The sequence below is a fragment of the Lissotriton helveticus genome, chromosome 5_1 (assembly GCF_964261635.1).
Source record: "Lissotriton helveticus chromosome 5_1, aLisHel1.1, whole genome shotgun sequence".
NCBI lineage: Eukaryota > Metazoa > Chordata > Amphibia > Caudata > Salamandridae > Lissotriton > Lissotriton helveticus.
Genome location: NC_136065.1, coordinates 731,548,702 through 731,571,430, shown reverse-complemented (window position 1 = coordinate 731,571,430; position 22,729 = coordinate 731,548,702). Strand labels below are relative to the sequence as shown.

At 43.9% G+C, this 22,729-nt stretch overlaps 1 protein-coding gene across 1 annotated transcript in view; it reads right to left on the bottom strand.

Annotated features, from left to right (window-relative positions):
- The window catches only part of SIRT1 (sirtuin 1), a 500,675-nt gene that overhangs the window by 95,315 nt on the left and 382,631 nt on the right, over positions 1-22,729 (bottom strand). The window contains exon 7 of the mRNA XM_078643204.1: positions 18,519-18,705. Within this exon, the coding sequence (XP_078499330.1) occupies positions 18,519-18,705 (187 nt within the window). The remainder of the gene's footprint in view (positions 1-18,518; positions 18,706-22,729) is intronic.

The window sequence follows — 22,729 nt, the reverse complement described above, 5'->3', positions numbered from 1 at the left end:
AAAGGCTTGCGTTACCTACCCTTCACTATCTGCAAAGGGAGATAGAATATTCCTATTCTTCCTCGTTTGCAGGTAGAGAAGATCGTTAAGAGAATTAACTTCGAACAATTCAATGCTCGATTGAAACAATCAACAAGGGGTACTGTGAACACAAATGAACGCCGCTTATATACATACGCATTGCTATTTTCAACAGGTTGTTCCTAATGTTTCTATTTTAGCGAGGTCAAAAGAGATCCCATTAGTGGCCTACTGATTTTGCTCGATTCCTTTTGTTTTTTTACACGATTTTTCGCTATCTGCAAAGACTAAACAGAGTATTGCGACTCTGTGCTTGTTTGTAAATAGAGAATGAACCAAAGAGAACAATCAATCAAATGGAGAGAGAAGCAGGCACGACGGATTACAAAGGGGGAAAGGGCTGCGTTAACTACCCTTCACTATCTGCAAAGAGAGAGTACTCCTAATAGAAATGAGGGGTGGGGGGCAGCAATCAAAGCAGATCAGTGTGCATAAACACGAAAAAAAAAATTCTTACCACGTACTTGACATTCGACAGCTTATGATATTTGCTATTAAAAAACCATTGAAATTCACTGAAAAAACCATAGGTTATAGACCATATATAGTTAGGAATTAGCATTTACAAAACCTTGAAAATTCACTGAAAAAACCATAGGTTATAGACCATATATAGTTAGGAATTAGCATTTAAAAAACCTTATTTTACTCACACAAAACCATTGAAATTCCATATATAGTTAGTTGCACTAACTATATATTGCGCACCCGCAATCCACTGCTGATGATGTCACATATTACATCATTCATGACATGGTCAGTGACATCACTGATGACATCACTGATGACATCTCAAATGACATCACTGATGACATCTCACTTGACATCAATGATCACATCACTGATGATATCATTCATGTGACAATACAATGCATCTCCTCACATTTTAATATAACCTCTGTTTCACCCAGTGTTAAAAACAGAGTATAATTTTTGAAACCATTGACACACCAATACTAGTTACTACATACGTACTCACTGATTCCTACGTCTACACACACATTCACTCATTCACCCATACAATCATTCATACATACAATCACTCATGTTTACAACACAATCATATGCACTCATACACCTATACAGACACTCACACTCTGCCACTCATCCATGGAGTTACTCACACACCTAGTCAGTCCTGTAAAGAATCAATCACACTTCCATTTTCTACTCTATACAGTTAAACATAGAGCACCTTACGTTTTCAACCATATACTAACACATACTTACTCTCTTATACAATCATTGATACAAGTACACATTGATCTGTACAGAGTCACACACCTCCCATCCAGCCACACACACACTCAGTCTCCCATGCAAATACTTGGGCAATCAATCAATAACCCATATAGTTACTCATATAGCTACTGATCAACACATGCAGCAGTTTACAGAACAACAGACATAATGATGCACAAATTAAGACAGTTTAGTCACTAACCCATGCACTCAGTGAGACACATTTAATCACTCACTCATACATTCAGTCATGCACCTACTAAATCCTTCGTCCAGACACTTATACATCCACTCATTCTTCAATATGTAAGACATATTTTAACTTTACAGAAACATAGTCACTGGATGTTGTCATCAGTGATGTCATTTGAGATGTCATCAGTGATGTCATCAGTGATGTCACTGACCATGTCATGAATGATGTAATATGTGACATCATCAGCAGTGGATTGCGGGTGCGCAATATATAGTTAGTGCAACTAACTATATATGGAATTTCAATGGTTTTGTGTGAGTAAAATAAGGTTTTTTAAATGCTAATTCCTAACTATATATGGTCTATAACCTATGGTTTTTTCAGTGAATTTTCAAGGTTTTGTAAATGCTAATTCCTAACTATATATGGTCTATAACCTATGGTTTTTTCAGTGAATATATATATATATATATATATATTTAACCACCCACACATGATATTGTGTTTAGCTACGGTGTTATGGTCTTCATGATATACTATGATTAATCAATCTTTACATCAAATTAGCCACTTCAACACCACTAGAGCTAAGGAAATGGAGGCCACATGCTCAGCACTATCTCTATGAAATGTAGGATGTGACAACCGCTTCCTGTGTTGAAACCTGCAATACTGGCATCTAAGGCTTCCCTACTGTGTCTCTCTGCTGCCCCCTACCTCTAGAACAGAGATTATGTTGCAGTGTGGATGTCATCAATCTAAGGAGCTCTCCTTTCCAGCGGTATCAATCACTCCAAAAAGATTTCTGCACAAGCGGTGGGAAGGACTAATATTGACAAGCGGTAATGCTTCAAATTAGCACAGGGGTCGACTTCGATCCTTGCAGCTGCTCTATCAACTCCTCAGTACTAAGTAATACATTTGCAGAGGATGCTTTAGCCACATTCCACCCTGTAAGGGACAAGGGTCCTATTCAACTGGGAATGAGTATGAGGTTATTAGTTCATCACTTAATTCACAACATTCATCAGATCCCTACCTCAGAACAGACTTCGCTTGAAAGTCCAGCAACACATTTCCAATTCCATACCTTTATATTATCGTACACGAAACAGAACTGCGCCTTACCCATCTGAGAAATCTTCACAATGTTTTGTCAATTAAACTATTTCTGAGACTACTTATTCACACACAAGTGGATGTATTTATATAAAAGATCCAAACGTGAAAGGGGAACCAGGAAAACTGAATTTCACCATCTCGGTCCTTCCTGTTGCCTCTATGTGTGTTCAAAGCCAAAGTTCTCAATTTCATGTACAGTGACCTGCATTAAGGAGTCCCAGGTCAATCTTATAAGGTTCACAGCCTACGTCATGTTTAATTTGATAACATTGCAGCTTGGAAGTAATTCGATAGCGGCATTAAATTCATGCAACTTAGTATGTCCCCTAGAAATATGCCATTATTACAATATGCTATTTCAGTAATATTCTTTGGATCAGACCATGTTTTTTGGAGATTTAAGGCCACCAGTGAATCTCATATGTATATGAGCCAGGATAATGGAAAAGGATGAGCACAACTTAGTATCTTCTTCTTGATAGTATTTTGCTTCTGGGTTAGACCATAAATGTTGATAATCTAGGGTTTATGAATTTGTAACATTCGGGACCCTGATTTCTAGAATTAACAGTAGTGATCTTGACTTGAGGGAGATGAGAAGATTCCTATCATAAGTGTTTTGTGGGCAATGGAGGACATTAACATGAAAATGCCCACATAATAAGTGCCATATTGTGCCAGCCATTCAGTTCTGGCAGCAAAAACATTTAGGGGTATTCAAAGTGGTTATCCGAAGTTTTAAAGTATAGAAGGACACAACCTGAATAGTCTTAGTCAGCACTTGAGGTTCTTGATCACCTGTGATTGATGACCAGTTTCCATATTCATTAAACCAAAAGCCAAGGTAGTCAAACTTTGGTCCACATTAAAGTTTAGAGATGTACAAACTGATGTTTTTTTAACAGATAATCCCACTCTCCAAACATGACATTTGTTCTTGTTAAAGTTTTTGTATTGTACTAAAATTACATCAACTGTATATGAAGGGCTATTTCTGTTAGTGCTAATAATGTTGTATCACGGATGTTTAAAAGACACTGCTGTTTGGGGTTTTCCCTCTAAAAGGAAACATTCTGTTGTACCCTCTCAGGCATAAAAGACAAGCGGCGGTAAGTAAACACTTCCCAGTGTTTATTTCAGGTTCACAGAGCCACAGTTGCTCTCTCACCAGAGGAGAGCCTCCAACAGCCAACCATAGAACCCCCCCAAGCTCGAGAGCTACCGAGGCAACCCATAAATGTTCAACATATCAAACACATCACGCATTGCGAAACACAACACATTCCTTATTGCTTGTCTCAGGCTTACTAGTAAGACATTAATAAAGACCATAAAAAGAATAGGGGCAAGTCTCGTTCATCTCACGCTCCTTATTGGGAAGAACTTTGTACTCTCTCCGTGAAAGCCAAAGTGAATTCTTGCAGAAACATATGAGAATAGCAAAAAGATGAGGTCAATTCAAAATTCAAGCATAATGAGTTTTTCAATGATGGCCTTTTGTATATATGTATCTATTCTGTTCAAGGCCATTGTATATCAAAAATGTTAGGAACAGCCTACACTTCCTTAAGCGTACATATTTTATGACTGAGTGAAAGGCTACTTGAGACTATTTATTGGTGCAATGGGTATTCAGAATTTAAGTTAGCTTTTTACATATCTGTTTCCTTAAGGTATTGAGGTGAGATACAGGGCAGTAATCAGAGGATCGCCCTTTTTATTGTTTGGTGCAGTGATTGCTTTATATTAGGGGTCCCCTCAGCTATCTGGATGTTATTGAACAAAGCGGTTCCAGAAGTGAAACCCTAGATTTACTGTGATACCAACAATGCATATAATTACCAATCTACAAAGCTATACAAGTTCCTCAATAAACCACCAAGAAGACCAACAGAGAGTAGTATAGCATCACTAAAAGAACCCACGTCTCATTAAGTTAATAACTTATTTTTACCTTACGTTAAATAATTACCATTATTTCTTTGTGATGTAAAGGATATCCTTAACCTAGGTCTCCTCGTGGAAAAGGACAGGTTTTTTGGGTTAACTGCTAATGCAATGTATACCTCATTAGATCATCAGGATGGGCTGAGAGCTCTACAATGCTTTCTCAGACAGGTTCACATTATATTCTGAACCTGCTAAGATGCTTAAAGCCTTGGCCATATATACATTGCAGAGTAACCATTGTCTTTTCAACAATGAGATGTTGCAGTAAAGCACAACGGCAAAGTGCTCCATTTTTTGGCATTGTATGTAAATTTTACAACTGGATACTATGTGAAACACCGAGCGCGGGATCCAGAGAGATGAGATTCTTGGTGCATGTCTGGATAACACATATCCAGAATCTATTTTTAATTTGGGGCTCTACTAAAATCAGAGCAGTTAGAATACATGACCCATCTCACCCAGAACATGCAAGTAAGCTTTTGTATACATATAGTAATCTGGAAATTGAAAATTTCTTTCTTAAAGACAGTTAAGAAAGTACATAAGGTAGCTTTTTCACAAAGAGAAGTGGAAAAAGTGCCACTTGGTGTGGAGACAGATTGAAAAGGACTGCCAAAAATCAAGACCCTCTCACTTACCAGCTGTGCACCTATCAAAAGTGTTCCCGCTTATAAACCGACTGGGGCAACAATGCTCATAAAAAGGATGGCTGCTCAGAGTTTGATGCAAAAACAACAAGGTGATGGATGGAATGCTTGAATTAATCTCAGCCACTGGCAATCGTGTGAGCCGCATCCCAATACATTGTATTTAACCCACCATACCACCTCAGTTGGACCCACACAAATGCAAATCAGTCTTAACCCTGATCCTCATTAGAACAGTCCAGCCTGAAAAGCCAGACCAGGTCCTCCCTGACTGGAACACAAGCAACCTAGAACCGGATTCACCTAAGATAGGGCTCTTCAGCCAGATATAGGTTGGTTCCAGTGGCACAGTGAGCCTGGGAACGACATCTTGGCATTCCCGGCACAATTAAGGGGTCAAATGCAAAAACAAGTTGGTGTTGGATGAAATGCTTGAATAAATCTTAACCAGTGGTAATCACTCAGGCCACATCCCAATCTATCGTTATTTTTCACACCATGACCCCTCAGTTTAGACCCAGCCACATCTCAATCAGTCTTGACCCTGCTCCAATAGAAACAGTACAGCCTAAACTGCCAAGCCAGATCCTCCCTGAACCAAAACGCAATGAACCCAGGAACGGTTTCGCCCTAATAATGAGCTTATCAGCCGCTACAGCTTGGTTCCATTGACAGTGTGCATGGAACCCACATCTGGGTGTAAATCGTTCTACTTAGGTCGACACAATTAAGTATGCAAAATAGTGATTGATGGAATATTTGAATTAATCTCAGCCACTGATAATGACTCAGGCCACTTACCAATCCATCGCTATTTTGCCCACCATGCCACCTCAGTTTAGATCCAGCCACATGCAAATCAGTCTAGACCCTGCTCCAATAGAGACAGTCCAGCATGAACTGCCAAGCTAGATCCCCCCTGAACCAGAACCCAGAAATCCAGGATCAGTTTTGCCCTAGTTATGGGTTCATCAGCGGTGTACAGCTTGGTTCCCATCATCAAATACTTTATTCTGGCTATCCGTCCATAAAAGTACTTAAACAGATACAATACATACAAATACACAGGCAACAGTGGGAAAACCCTCTATAAAATATAGCAGTAAAATATGTTTTCCAGTCATCAAATAACAATACCTTTGGTATATAATAAATAGAATTCACTAGTAACCCCCGGAGGTCGGTCAGTAATAACCAATTCGGTTAAACACATTAGTTAAAAGCACAAGCTAAAAACCTCATATTTCAAAACTCCGCAAACAACCTACTTTAACAGAGGAAAATGTATAAGTAGACCAGCTGTATTAGTCATTCAATTACCTTGCTTCTAATGGAAGAACTCCAATGTATATATTTTGATACTGCACAGACAACTGACTGCGAAGATTCTGTATGGAGGAGCAGTATGGCAACCTCAAGTTTCAAGCCGAGTTGCCTGCATAAAGGTAGGATCCACGTTTCCTAGGGCGGATATAACCCGGACAGAAAAAGATAAAGTGCACTAGTGATTCACCTGCTTGTTGGCAAACGGGGCATAAAGTACTTGTAGCATTTAAAAGGCTCCATTTTGCCAGTAAAGACCTTAATGGTAAAGTGCCATAACAAAATTTAAGAAAGAGGGTCTTTGCAGGTAATGGGTTAACAAAATCCAAAAAAGGCTCCCATTGAGAACTAGGTTTAAAAATCTAAAAAAAAAGGTGACTCCTCACATTCTGGAATTTTTTCTAATGGACATGGGCCCAATATGCATCCATAAGTGAAGACCTGGATAAACTAATTGTTGTAGCCACGGAGGACCAGTACTCCCCTAAATCAACTTGAACAAATAATGTTTGGACATAGGGGAGCCATTTGATCTTGGCACAACCAGCCAGTGATGCACCTCCTCCAGGGCTTCACGGTAATCATCAAGCTCTCCAGAATCTTTCAGTCTTCTCCAGTAGATTAGCTGCCTTAGTTGGGCCTTGTGTATTATTGAGTTTAAGGCAATGTCCCTACTAAATGGTATTAGTGGAGTGTTATTAGGGAGGTTAGTCAGTGCTCTCAAAAAATTATTCACTGCTACTCCAAAGTCAAGTACAGCTTGGTTCCAGTGACAGTATGCAAGGAACGCACATCTGGGCATACCCGTCCCGCTTAAGGCAAAATATAAATAGAATATGGCAAATAGAATGTAATATGGAGTTGACTGTCAATTTCATGTTGCAAATGCTATTGTTAAGAAACCATGTGCATAACCGTGAGGCGCATTTTCTTTTTACTAGTAGTACTATTGTTAAACAATGAAAATTACAATGCAGTATGTGCTAGTTTTTTAGTCATGTGGATATTCTGTGACTAATAATGTATAGGGATTTTGCAAACTGGTGACAAACAAAAATAAGTGGAGTTGGAGCGCAAGTATTCAAACATCTTTGACTGAGTTGGATGGACCGAATGCACAGATAAAAAAAACAGAATAAATGCTCTGGCATTATATGTTTACTCCACCTTTTAGGCAGGTAAAAATGGAACTATTCTAACTCTTGCACACTTTTTCTAAGCCCCCCTATTCTTTTCCCCAACTTAGGGCAGTGACTTAGAAGGACATTAGGTTCATTTCCTTTACACAACACAAATATTTATGGAGGTGAAATTACTATTAAGTTCTAAATGAAGGAACATGTTGAGTTTGTAATTCTCTCTACTAAGCCTCTGCATTTACTTGTTTTGACTGTTGAGGAGGACATTAGAGTTTACTGTGAATAAGAAATTAGTATACTGTGGAACAGCTACCTCAAGAAAAAAAAGGTTCTGCTGTTGTGCCATTTCAGGACTTTCGTTTAATGCTCGTTATGAAATTAAATTCATGAAAAGAAGCTATTAAGTAGAGTAGTGTAATTATATACCATTTGTGGTAAAATATTTACAGCAAATGCACATAACAGAACTCGAGCACTGTTTGCAATACTTCTGTGCTCATATCAAAAAGTGAACAATTTTGCACTAACAAAGCTCTAAATGATGGAATTGTAGTTTGCATGCTTTTGAATAATTCTGCTGAAATTTCACACAATTACATCATTTTTGCACGCCCCTACTGTTGATTTGCCAACTATGCCACCCTTTAGAGGCTCGCCTTGCAAATCAGGACTGATCCGGCTCCTCATGGTAACAGTCCATCAGGACCAAGGCAGATTTGCATATGTCTGGGTCTAATATGGGGTGGCATGGTTCGCAACCAAAAAAATTATGACTTGGAATGAGACTCCGTGCAACTGCCCAGACATGGACCAAGTGCTCACTGTGCCAATGGTACCAACCTACACCTGGTTGAATAGGTCCAAATAGGCTGAAATTGGTCTTGGGCTCCTTGTGTTTTCCGGATTAAGAGAGGACTTCATTTAGAAGTTCATGCTAGTGCGTATCGGATTGGCATATGTTGAGGTCTATTCGGAGGTGTTCTGGTGGGATGAATGCTACCCAGAGAGATTGACAGTCATTAAGTCTATTTGAAAGCATTCTTCCCATTACCTTTTGTGTGTTTGACAGCTGCCTATCACAACATTCAAGATTATAATTTGATTATACCCTTTCTAATGAGGGTTGCGTGGCTGGTCTTCATTACATTCACAGTTATGGTTTTTTGATAAAACGTTATCTGTTGAATTAATAGTACAGCTGTTGAACTAATATCAGGTAATAATAAAGTACAAATCTTCAACGTAGAGATGGACAGCCAACCAAGAATCAGTGGAAAGGCTAAACATTCCACCCTTTTGTTGATGGTAGTGGCCTGCTAGGACCATATTCCCTATGGAATGGTAAGTGTTATCCTTCACATACAGTGCACACAACCTCCAGAACAGTGATCTATATTGTGGAAATAATTCAGACATACTATTACCTGTGCTCCACAAACATGTTAAGTCAGTGTTTGAAATATGCACTGATACCAGGAATGTTGCAGGGTTTGTTCACCAACCTTTATTTCCACACTATTATGTATTTATTGAACAAGATATCATGCTCCAAGTGAAGAAGTACTTATGCAAGGCTACTATAGCTTTGTTAGCTCCGCCTTACATAGTCACAGGGTCATTCAAAGAGTGATCTGTTGACTGCTGTTTCCAGGAATGTGTGTAGCCCGTGTCCACATGGCATAATGTGTGATCTCTGACCTATGGATTCATTAATGTGGCCTATACCGTATACCTTGCCCGTGCAGGACCTATTTTAGAATATATTAAAAAGGTTTTTACAGGGGGGGCGTGGTTGAGCCGTGAGGCGCGATGGCCGCAGCTTAGCAAAGCTCCGCATCTCCCCTTTTCCCCCCTTCTATCCATGAAACGTATCCATCTTCCTAAACAGGATTGTGTATAGCAGAAACCTTTAAGAACCCAATACTGCTGCTACGAAATACACGGGGGCACCGCAGAGCCGCAAACAGGGACGAAACAAGCTCGGGCCTACACGGAGACGGGAAGCCAGGGACTTGGTAAAGGAGGCGGCCATGCGAGAGACCGGTGGGCCCGGAATTTCGACCTTTTGTGGCGCCTGCGGAGGATCGGCGGCCGAAATCAGAGGCTGGAGATCAGAGTGAGTATTCCCTGGCCCCTGGGCAGCATCAGCGAGCGGCGTCTCATCCCCCTGCCACGAACACCTATGCTTTGCGGCCCACGGCGGCGGAAGTGACCAGGACCGGGCGATACGGCGGAGAAGACGCCTACCGAGACTTGAAGCACCTGAGGTCCACAGCGGTGGTTCCCAAATCTGGACAGCGGGGGACCTTTTTGAAGGTGGAGATTGGTCCTGCGGTAAGAAAAAAAGAGAAGCAGGGCCTACTTGCAAGCCGCTACAGCAGGCCCCCTGACCTAGAGACAAGTGCATGTGGAGGAAAGCCCAGTGGCAGCTTGCCGCAACTTGCGCCTGGCTGAAGCTGTGGGGGGCAGAAGCCGGAGAGATCGCTGCGGTCACGCTGAGGCACCCGCATTTTGCCAGAGTATTTAAAACAGCAGGCCCTCAGAGTGGAAACGGCAGCCAGATGGTGCCCGGCTCCACGCAAATAATAGGGGGCACCCAGTGAGACATATACAGCACAGACCAACGGCGGCGAGTGGCACCCACAACTTACCAACGGCCTAGAACCGCTAGCAGCAGACCGCAATAGGAGGACCGGTGGGCCGGAGTCCTGACATGAGGCCGCAATAGTTGCCAGACGGCCCCTGACAGTGTACTCCCTTGACTATGCTGAACCACCAAAGTGCGTGAGTGACGACTCTGGAATTCAACCGAGCTGCTTACCTCCACAGGGTCCGGACACTGGACCCATTGCTGATCTTCTTGAGACACGTCATACTCCAGAGTGGCTGCGAATAAGATCCAAGTGAGTGCTAGCATTGGCAATCCGCGCTAAAGTCTGCATATCCCTGCATTGCAACAAATCCCTGCTGTGGATATTGTCATTGCCCTGCCCGACCTGCAGATTCGATCTAGTGGTATCGCCTGGGACATTGGGTAGCTCTCATTCCCGGGGGCGACCCTAGCTGGCTTGCCTGACTATCAATCTTCCCCGCAGGTACAACCAAGGTAGACACCTTTGGCATAATGGCATCTTCAAGAGGCAGCAAACCAGTGCAACAGAATAGAGTTGACCGCTACACCCTCCCCAAAACATCACTGCCTGATCCTTCCCCCACAGGCAAAAGCGGCGGAGTACACCCTGAATCAGACCCGGAACCCACGCTCAAAGACGTGCTGGAGGCAATCGCGGGAATCAAGACGTCGCTGGAACATAAGATGGATGCCATAACCGTGGAAGTCAATCTGCTCAGGGCAGACCAGAACAAAAATAGTGAGAAAGTCAAGCAATTGGAACTTATGACTGAGAGTCTAGTGGGAGGACACTTCCCAGCTACAAACTGATATTAAAGAACTACAAACTTTTGAGAAGTATTCAGAAAGCAAGATGGAGGACTATGAAGGGAGATTACGACGTAATAACGTGCGTATCCTGGGGGTTCCTGAAAAGTCAGAAGGACAGGCTACCGATCTCTTTGTGGAGGACCTCATCCTTAAACATCTGCAACCAAAGGGTCTCTGAAAGTTTTTTGTCATTGAAAGAGCTCATAGAGTGCCCGGAGGCCGTTCGAAACCGGGGCCCCTCCGCGTCCAATCCTCGCCAGGGTCCTAAACTTCAGAGATCGAGATGTCATAATCCAGCACGTCAGACAATGCGGAAATCACCTTCTTTCCGGATTTCATCAAGATGGTCTAGAGACAAAGACGCTTCTTCCTCTGGATAACAAAGACTCTGCGGGACAAGAGTTACAAGTATGCTATACTCATCCCGGCCAGGTTCCGTGTGGAGGCAGAGGGTAGGGCCTGGTTCTTTGATCAGCCGGAGTCAGCAGCAGACTGGTTGGAGACCCGCTGACCGCTGAGTTGCAATGGACCGGGTAAAACGTATGAAGCTGGGGGTGGTCATGGGCCATCAAGCGCAATGGAAATAAAGGTTAGTTGGTGAAGTCATTAGACACTGGTGGGAGCCAGAGACCCGCATAGTGGCACTACAAATCGTTCAGAGAAGAGAGGAATCCTTTACAACTTAGTTTAATCATTGATCTGCAGTTGGGGACATTTATTATGGCACTATCAGGAGTGGGGGTGGGGGACACTACGTACCCCACCTTACTACATTTAGTTAATTTGTGTGGGCGACAGGCACTCTGCAAGTTTGATCATGGGCAGTTTGGAGCCCAGAGGGCAGGGGTGCAGGGAAGGGACAGGTTGTTCAGTTGTTAAGAATTTTCAGTTGAGGATTGCAACTGTTTTATCAACACCAACACAATGTAACGCAGAACAGGAGCAGTGTTGCAACACAGGTCCAAATGGGTACACAGTGGGATACGGGGATTAAAATCCTTAGTTCGAACGTCAATGGGCTTGGGGATAAAATCAAGCGAACATTGTACTCCAATACATCAAGAGACAGACCCCGGATGTCATCCTCCTACAGGAAACGCACTTAGTTGGAAACATGTGTAAGGCTAGAAGGGGGGGGGGATATAAGCTGGTAGCACATACCGGATTTACGACTGGGTCGCAGGGAGTGGGCATAGCACTGAAAAATGTGTTCCCATTTACACTGCAGTCCACATGGTCAGATATTAGGGGTAGATATATAGGTATTTCGGGTCTCTGGGAGGCGAGAGTTGTCACATTTGTTTCGGTGTATGTTCCCCCTGGCCTCTAGAGTGAGACGTTTAAGGACCTGAGTGCAGTCTCATTATCCTTCCCGGAAGGCCCCCTCATGTTAGGAGGGGATTTTAATGCAGTGGTATCTGGCATATTGGATCGCCACCCCCGCGAGACATTAGACCCGCACACCAGTGGCTGCCTAACTTCCTTGATGCTATGGGATTGGTAGATGAGTGGAGAATGCATAACCTGTATACGACTCAGTATACCTTTTTATCGAGTGCCCATCACAGTGTCTCGCATATCAACTACATACTTGTTCCGGCTACATTGGCACTTGATATCCGAGAAATCCGACATCTAGGTAGAGATATTTCTGACCACTCACAGATCTGGACACACATTGTCCTGGGCCAGAAGAAGTCAGGTAGACTCACCTCCATTAACCCATACTATCTCCGAGACCCTAGAACCCGAAAGAAAATAATCCAAGAAACGGATCATTATTTCCTTGACAATGAGGGTACAGTGGAATCAGCCCAGACGCTGTGGGAAGCCTATAAATCGGTGATTCGGGGACAGACCCTATCTTTGATAGCAGGAAAGAAACAAGAAAAAAAGAGGGAGTTGGTACAGGCAGAGGACGAAGTGCGGAGACTGGAGAACGAATTAGAAATGTCAGTAACTCCCGAGAAGTTGCATCTCGTGCAGCTTAAACACGTTGAGTTCAAGGCCATAGCGACAGATAGGGTTAGGGCCCAGGGAAGTGAAATGCAGAATAGAACATGGGGAAAAGGTAGGGAAACTAATAGCATGGCTGGATAAGGAGTGGGCTAGTTGCCTTGTGCCTGTACTCCATGTAGAGGGCGTTGGGCCAGTCAGAGACCCGCAGAAAATCGCCGGCCAATGTGCTGATTATTATCAAATGATATATAGTACTGAAGGGAAATATTCACTGGATGAGAACTGCTCACTAATTAGTGACATCTCGCTCCCAGAACTGTCAGATGAAAACCAGGAATATCTGGAGTCAGAGTTCTCGAATGAAGAAGTAGCCCAGGTGATACGGGTGATTAATTCAAGGAAAGCCTCAGGCCCCAATGGCCTGCCTATTGAACTCTACAAGCTCCGACCGGACAAATTGCCCCGAATCTCCACTCGATGTTCGAGGACAGTCGGGAAAAGGGGGCACTCCCCATAGACCAAAGAACAGCTAATATAGTAGTCATTCACAAGAGATGTAGACGCCGATATGGGAGGGAAGGTACCTTTATCCACATTCTGTGGGAATGTGATCATATACAAGTTTACTGGACCACCATACACTAAGTGAGGTCCTCGCGACTGATCTGCGTCCTGAGGCGCGGAGATGCTTATTAAACATTTGAGAACCAATCAACCGCACCTCATACACAAAGCAGTGGGCAACATTAGCGGTAATGATCGCAAAAAGAAATATCGCGCAGAACTGGGGAGCACAGCAGCCACCTAAGATAGAAAAATGGAGGGAAGATTTAGATTGGTGTATGTTCCGAGAAAAGTCAGTCTACCTAGCCAGAGGATGTACTGGGAAATGGAACAGGGTCTGGGGATCATGGAATGCATACAGGGGAGACATTTGCAGCCCGCCGGCGCCCTTAAATGATGACGACCAACTCACACCCCGTTAAACGTTTTGCATTCTTCACTGTGTATTCGACCTTTGTAATCATGTACAACTGTTTGATTTATATACTGTCTCCCAAATATAATGTAATCTGCGTAAGATGTCGATAATGTTTAATAATAAAAAGAATTATACAAAAAGGTTTTTACCTTAGGTAACAATCTTTTTAGTGGATACTCTACCTACTTCCAGATTTCTCACCTTTTGAATATCCCAGGTGTCGGAATGAATCCGGAAACATTTCAATAGCTCTCCATGTCGGTAGGAGGCGCTGGCAGAGGTGTCCTCATGATGCCACTGGAGCCCTAAAGTGGCGGTCTGGCCTCAGTTTCCCATTAACTTTCTATGCACCTTTCAGGCAGATGTACGAGAACATCAGATTAATCAGAAGCAGTAAAAAAATACAGACTGGGAACCTTAACAAGAAGCCATGAAACTAGAAGGGTGGGTCAGCGATGAATTTGCAGGTAGAGTATCCACCAGAAAGAATTGACAAAGGTAAGCACATTATTCTTCTGATGGATACTTCTATCTGCAGATTCCTCACCTTTGAATACATTTCCCAAGCAGTATCCAATCAGAAAGTGGGTGCATTGCTGGTTACACTAAGAAATCCTTTTGGACTGACGTGCAAAGTGACCTTCCCTTAGCACTTCCAAGTCCAAGCAGTAATGCTTTGTAAAAGTTTGGAAGGTAGCCCAAGTTACCACCTTGCAGATTTCTTCAACCAGGACCCCTATTACCAGAACCTAGGCAGAAGACTTTGTTCTGGTAGAATGGGCCCTGATGCCTTCCGATGGCTCCTTGTGGGCGAAGGCATATCACACTTTGTTGGACTTGGCCCTTCTGGCAGGTTCACCACTAAACTTTTTGCTTTGGAATGTGACTTGGTGTTGGTTGTTTTTGGCTTCTGCGCACTTTCACTGTGTCCCAGAGTAAAGTGCGTGCGCACTCTGAGTGCGTGTGGTGAGATTGGCCTGCCCTCCCATAGGAATGCATGGGGAATGTGTGTGTCCATGTTAGTTCCTGATGTGTGGGGAGTGCAGGGTCGAGTTTGATATGTGCGGACTCGTGTGATTAAATGCTGCGCGATGATGTGTGCGGCGTTAATGTGTCTAGTGTGGAAGTGCCACTTCTGGAAGTTGGCATGTCTGTGGAAAAAAGGTGAAATGACTGTCTGGCTTGTGATTGGCTGGAGCTGGCTGGTGTGCCTGGCTCCAGGAGTTGGGATGGGTCTGCCCCGGTGGTGAATAGGGAGATTGACAGCCAGATGGGTGGGAGGAGTGCACCTGGAACCTGAATAGGGCTGGGCCTTCCCTACACAATACTGGCTCCGCCCCCTGTGGTGCGACTGATGACCCTAGCCTGTCCTCTGAATGGGTAGAGGGGCTGAGCAAAACAGAGTGCTCCAAAACCAGCTGTGTCTGGTTTTTCCTTTAACCCTGCAGCCTAGACAAAGGATTTATGTGTATAAAAAGGGGCTGTGACCCCATGCAAAATGTTCTTGCTGATCCTAACTTGAGGGGGGCCTGCTGCTGGGCGTCAGGAGGACCGCCACTGGGGACTGCCTTCCTGCTTGGAGGGCCCTGTGAGCAGGGCCACAGCCTTTGCCCCCCCTGTCTTTCTAAAAGAGCTTTGCCTGGACTTTTGGATTCCTGCCTGCCAGCCCCTGGGAAGCGCCGGCCTCCCCCTTCTGTGAATAGCGCATTTGCGCTGCTGGAGCAGTGATCCCTGCCCTGAGGGATTCCCCGGCCTGGGGATCCCCCAGCCTGGCTGATTTACAGCACGGGAGCCTACCCCGCTTATCTGCCGTTGTCTCCCCCGAGCCCACCCCGCGTTGTGCCGCTTTTTAGCGGCTGCCCCACGCCGCATTTCTGCCGTACTTTTAATCTTTAACGGGAGCCTACCCCGCTGTTGTGACCTTTGAGGGGACCCCCCTGACGTGGGGATCCCCCGGTGACCCGAGAAGGAAGCAGGAGCCGACCCTGCATTGCAGCCGAGTCCCGGAGAAGGGCCACCGTGCTGCCCGTGGCGACCCGGAAGTGACCCTGCCTGCCGGCCGTCGTCGCGAGAGAGGAAGTGGCCGGTGATAGGGAGTACGGGAGCCTACCCCGCCTCCCAGGGCGTCCCGGTGCCAAAGGAGAGGTGAAGCCGCCCGCGGGGCTCCAGTGAGGGAGAGCCCCGCCCGCTGCACCCGTGAAGCTGCAGAGGCTCCCGCAAGCAGTCAAGAGCTCTGGCCGCCAGTAGAGATAGCCAGCGTCCCCTGCCGCCTCCAGGGAGCAGACCGGTAAGGAGGGGCCTCGGGGTTGTTCTGGCTGGTTTCTTGAGCGGCCCCACTCGATAGCGGGCCGCTCCGACGTCCAGGGGCACATTTGGTTTTAAGGCTCACGATTCCCCCGAGCTGGCATCCAAAGGAGGAGGCATTTCTTCAGACCCCACAAGAGGCTCCTGGGGGCATTGTTGTTGCGAGCCCACGAGGCTCCAGGGGGCCAGTATTTCGCGAGTCCCCAGATCGGAACTCCAACTCACACGGGGGCATTTGTGTACTTAGAGCCTGCGGGCTCCAACGCTGATTGGAGGGCACATTTTATTTTAGAGCCCTGTGGCTCCAGCATCTTTGGGGGCATTTCAGAGGGTAGAATGGCAGCGGGCCGCTCCCCCAGTGTGGGGCACAGTTATTTCAGAGCCCACGAGGCTCCCATGTTGTTTTGGGCAATACGGCTTAATTTGAGACCCCCAGAGGAGAGCCAGGAGGAACGCGGGTGCCAAGCTCGAGTTCCCAGCTGCCCAGCACTTAGTGGGCAGCTGCTACACTTAGGCCCTGAACTCTTGCGCATTCTTCTTTGGCTGCCTGCGCAGCCAGCCCAGACATTCTGGACAATGAGCCTGTGAGCCCCTGAGAGGCCAAGTTGGCCTGGGGTCAGTTCTGTGTACTTTTTGGGCGCAAATGTGATTACCTGCCTAATGTGATTGTTATATCATATGCAATGCCTTTATGCCTATACCTCTAAATGTGTGTTTATGCTTAGGAGGTTGTTTTTCCTAGTATAGGTTATACTAGTGAGTTCATGGTTCCCTGCGTGATATATGCCTAAGGTGGTTAGGATTGCGTAGGGTGTTCTTATCTTCTACCAGTGGTTACTGGTGGTGTGCTACATTTGCTATTTGGTGATACAATTATCCTATGTTCAAAGTGCTATTTCTACAAAGTGCTATTACTACCAAGTGCTTATTCATGACAATGGTCCATGTGGCCCTGTCCTATGTATATAATCCCCTGTAAACTCTGCCTGTGCCGGTGGCACATTGTAAAGTATGTGTTTATGATCTAATGTGTTTGGTATAATACAAAGGCTATTTTTATATATAACCTTGTGTGGAGTTTCCTTTGTGGTGGGCCTTGGGTGTTGTTGCTGGGTGCGCGCGCAAACGCTTTACACCTTGCCTCCGAGATAAGCCTGACTGCTCGTGCCAAGCTACCAAGGGGGTAAGCAGGGGTTATCTTTGGCGGGTGACTTCCTTGCCCTGACTAGAGTGGTGGTTTCTGCCTGGCTTTGGCGCAAGCCTTAGCCAACCAGAAATCCCCATTTCGAACACACTTTAAAGCACAAAACGATCTAACACAATGTCCTTTTGAATACTGCCCTGCCCTTTAGTTGTTCATCAGTTCTCAACTCCTTGGTTCATTCTACGTAGAAGCTGACCTCTCTCTTGGGAGTCTTGTCTGTTGAGCCTCTCCTCCTCCTTCCTGGAGGTGGAGGACAGATGTGATGGCTGCTTCCATCAAGCCATGAAACCTGTATCATATCATTTCAGAATTATAGGTTATATGCTGGATTATGAGATGGACTGTGTAGTATGCTAGTGAGTCTCTTTTGAAAAATAGTTTGTGATATTCTTGTGATATGTTGATTTGGGGATTGCTTCGACACAGTTTGATGATAGTTTAGAATACGTTCAGCCTATAACAAATGTAATGTACTGTTTAAATTGTGAAAAGTGGGGTTTTGTTTTTCATGACAGCAGGGCTACTTGAACTGAAACAGTTATCATTGTTCAGTCTAGCATTTTGTACAACGTTTGGAGGAACCAGTTCAGAACTCTGAGGTCTAGAATCAGAATAGGACTGCTGTCCTCCTTCATGGTCAGGGAGTAGCACCACTGGCCCCTTTCGGGCTCTGGCACTATCCCCACTACTCCTTTTTGCAGTAACCTTTCTAACTCTTGCTGAAGAATCTGCAAGTGGTCTGGTGGAAGGAGTGTAGGAGCCTGCTCAAACTGTAGGACATACCCCTATTTAGGATTAGAGTATATTTTGAAAAAATACAATTATACTGATAACAAATAATTTTCTCCAAGACAGGTTGAAAATAAAAATAACCTTTCAACGTTTAATTTATTTCTTTGGGTAAAGAAAATCCCATGAACTTACTTGGGATAAGTGCTACTGGTCTTACTTTCAATGATGATCCAATAACGATTAGAAGATCCACTTCATCTTTGTCATACTTCATAGCTCTGTGAAACTGTTCAGGTAGATTTTCACCAAAGAAAACTATGTCTGGTTTCATAATGGCAAGTGGCTCATTAGGTAGACACCTTGGACAACGTGGTACAACCTGCACAAAAGAACAAACAGAAAAGCAGTTTTCAATTAATTCTCTGCAGCACAAACTTCAGATCAATGCTCACTCGTGGTCTTTCAAGAACACTGCAACAGAGTTTTGGCACCCAAAATTTCTGATGCATGGAGTTTCTCAGTTTAAGCTTCATTTCAGTCATATACCATGAAAGTAATTTCCGTATGCAGAAATGCGGCATATGACATTTTGCTCAGGGAATGTTTAAAATTAGCATGCAAATTTGTAGTGTAGTTCCTATAGTATCCCAACAGGTCCAGCGCTTTTGGATAACACATTGTGGGCCTGGGGGCAGACTGATTCTGGGCACCCCCACCGCGTATGTTAGCATGTTTGCATTAGCTAGCTCACAGTGCAACTAGAATCTCCTTTTTATCAGAGAGATTAGTTTTTTGCAACCTCAGACCACGACAACCCTGATTCCTCAGACTCCTGGAAACAATGTACTACTTTTCGCTCAGTCACTCGTGCTTGCTCATTTGGTCACAGACATTTACACAGAAGAAACAGTGGAGTGTGTTTACAATAAGAATTTATTGCACAGTTGTTCTTCCAGTCTAAAATATATGTGCTGCAACAACTGTTAAACAGTAGCAGAGATATATTATCAGCAGTACAGTGAATAAAAAGGGATAGTACAGTTGTACCATTTTGCAATAGCCATGAACATATACATGAATATAAAATGCATTTATAAAATAAATCGCATACTCCTACGATGCCTGTCTAGATGTACCTAACTGTACCTAGCATGTGAGTAGGTGCGAAAGAGCGAAGAATCCCGCTAGGATTTAGTCTAACCCCATTACCTGAATAATAAGTGTGGGATCTTGTCCTGGTCTCGAGTTGGACTCCCCGCAAGGGATGGTTAGACCACTGTCAGCTAGAGCGACTGCATGCAAGGGCATCAGCGTCTCTGGTCAGTGTGTCGGTCTGAAAGTCTCAGTACCCTCTAACTACTGATAGCAAGAGGTGCTGTATTTATACAGAAAAGTATAGTCCCTTTGTCCCTTGTGCTACCTATTCTGTACCATTGAGGTGGGTAACAATATACGTCTGTTATTTCAGCGCCAAGATGCCCCGTTGCTGAGGTGAACGTGCGCTTTACAAATACACCTGTTATGTTATTGTTGGGTAGGAAGATGACATATGGGATTAACTGTTTACGTAGATGTTTATGCAGGTGGATTTTAGCCCCTGCCAGGTTTCCTCAAACTTTTATGAATATTTAATCATACTGGATGAGCTCATCGAAGATGGTATAGAAGGCCATTGTTCGGGAAAACCCTCCTTCTGCACCCAAACCACAGTCTAGATAAGGTTCAGCCCTCAGCGCCCGTTATTGTGGAGATTAGGGAACTAATGTAGGTGAAAGATTATGCCTATATTAGGGCATCTTAAACTATGCCTATATTAGGGCATCAAATTGAAATAGAACACCCACTCCTCTTCTGAGTCAACAATAATAAACAATGACAGCAAACTACTAATTCATACTAGGTGGTAGTGCATATAATTGTCAGTGAGCCACATAAAAACATTTTTAAAATATTAAAAACATTAAAACATTTCTAAGAGGGGAAATATGTATCGAGTCAGTATTTGAATTTTCGTCAACCTAAAGGTCTGAGTTCATTTATGGAATTTAAAACTCTTACAAGCGTTTAGAAGGCTATGCTTTCTCTAGCGATAGTGTCAATTTAGTAGGAAATGTTCCAAATTTAATCAGAGTCGAAATGAAAAAGGAAAACTACAAATTCTTCCCCAACACACGATGACCCAATTGTAGATTAAGTGTCCTGGCTGGGAGACGCAACATCACTCACTTGCTGTAGGGTACGGAAATTGTAATATTTAACACAATACGTCGATGGAGCACAGATGATTTTCAGTACTGCCCATAGTTGAGATATCGCAGCCGGTGCTGTAGTCGACAGCTCAGTGCCCGTAGTGCTAGTTGTAGCGCTTGTGCTGGTGTCAGCGCTAGGGGTGGCTGAGCTGAAGCTCACCCCAGTTGTAGCAAATGGCACCTGTGGGTTTTCAAGGAATGCACTTGTCAGGATAGGAATAGGCTGGGGGACACAGCCGAGCATGGGACCTCAGCGGTTCCAGCCTCATGTTCAAGTCTGCAGGCGTCTCCGTCTCGAGTGTTAGACAGATGTCCAACACGCATTCTTCACTGCAAAACAGGCATCGAAGAACAGGGAAGATGCAGTGCATCCAGACCGGTCAAAACGATAAGAACCAAGAAGCACTCAGTTCTCATAGGCGAGGCGCGCCCAGATGCTGTACCGTGCCCTCACGGTATCTACGTTCCAGAAGAGCTTTCGCCATTTTGTTCATGATTGGCCCGTCCATTGCGTATCAGGTAAATAACGATCAGGATTCCAGCTATTAAAAGCCGTAACAGAGGTAAACCTCCAAAGATGCTTCCAAATACGGTGTGAATACAATTTGGGATAACTCAGAGGACTGTTTGGAAGGTGCTTAGAAATCCTGTCCCTATAGTCTTAAATAGGTGTACAATACCACTCGTATCAGACATGTTAAAGATACAACCCACCATTTCAATGAAATGAAACGGGCAGTTTTGTACGATTAAGTGCCTGTATCTCGGTCGAGGTCCTTGCAACTTGAAGAACAAAGGTCTCTCAAGCGGAGGTTAAGGGTACAGTTCGCTGTAAATGCATGGATGTCAGTCTGCTCTAAGTATAACATTTTATAAACGAAGGCCACAAAGGCGCCTCTCTGACCGTACTTGTTGGGGGAAACAATACTTGCATACAGCAAGTAACCCTGGCGTTCACGGTGACCAGATAGGCGATGCCCGGAAGCATGCCACAGCAACCTTGATCATTCAGCATCAATCAACTTCCATTCGAGAGTAACTCGAAAACTGGTGTGATCACGGCAGTTGGAGTCCCTTTCATGTGGCAAGAAAAGTTTGCTATTGACCCATTACAACAAAAGAAGGAAGGGTTTTGGCAGATTCAGCAGAAAGGTAGATTTTTTCTCTTTTTCAGTGATTTGGCGATCGTGAAATTGAGTTACAAATATGAACCGCTGAAAAACTCCAATGCGGTGTTCCTTTTTCTTCCCGCCTTCCCCCGCCCTTTGTAAGAATCGTGCCAAATAAGTTACGAATTTCGGTCTTAGACCAGCCTCACTACTCAATACAAGTCCCTTTTAAAACATTTTAGATAGAGACTTTGACTGACAATTTATTTTGAGAGGACATTTTTGTTACATTGGTCAACATTTGATGTTTTTTCTGTAGGATGTTCAAATAAAGACAAGCAGGGATCGGATGATCTTGCTGCATTAAACAAGGTAAGTAGCCACACAGGAGAAGGTGTTATAACTTGGGGAAAGTCTAATTTACTACTCCACTCCAAACATCATATTGTGGAAAATTTAATTTCTAAGATCATATGTACTATTTCCACTCCAAACTAAAGTAGATTAGAGAAAGGTTTGGATTTGGGGTGACGGGAGTGTAGACTCAGAGAGAGGAGGCTTAGTGTGGTTTCAATAAAGAGAGGCTAAATAGTAAGACATGGTTGTCTTTTCTTTTTTCCAGCTTCCTGGTCCTGAGAAGAACCCCAAAACAGAAAACTAGAGGTTCGAAACGCTTTGACCTATTTTTTTGCCAAATCAATGTGAAATTTGGAAATGTTTGAATTCTTTCTTGTTTGGCTTTGTTTTGTTTGTCCTCATATGATGTGTACAGAAAGGAAATATTGAAAAGTGGTTTGTGTGGAGGTATGCTGGAATGAGTGTGGTTGAAAAACGTGTGTAGTTTGGGTGAATGGTAGATGTGACATGGTAGAATGAGTTTGAAACAGGTTGGAATCTGGGTTTAAGAGTCAAAATATTCAATTAATTTGTTTTTTGTCAAGATAGTGTTGTTTTCTTTTTGGTGTATGTTTAAACATGTTTAATGGATCAAAAAACATTTTCACCTGAGTAAAATGTAATCATTTGAATGGCTTTTTGATTAAAT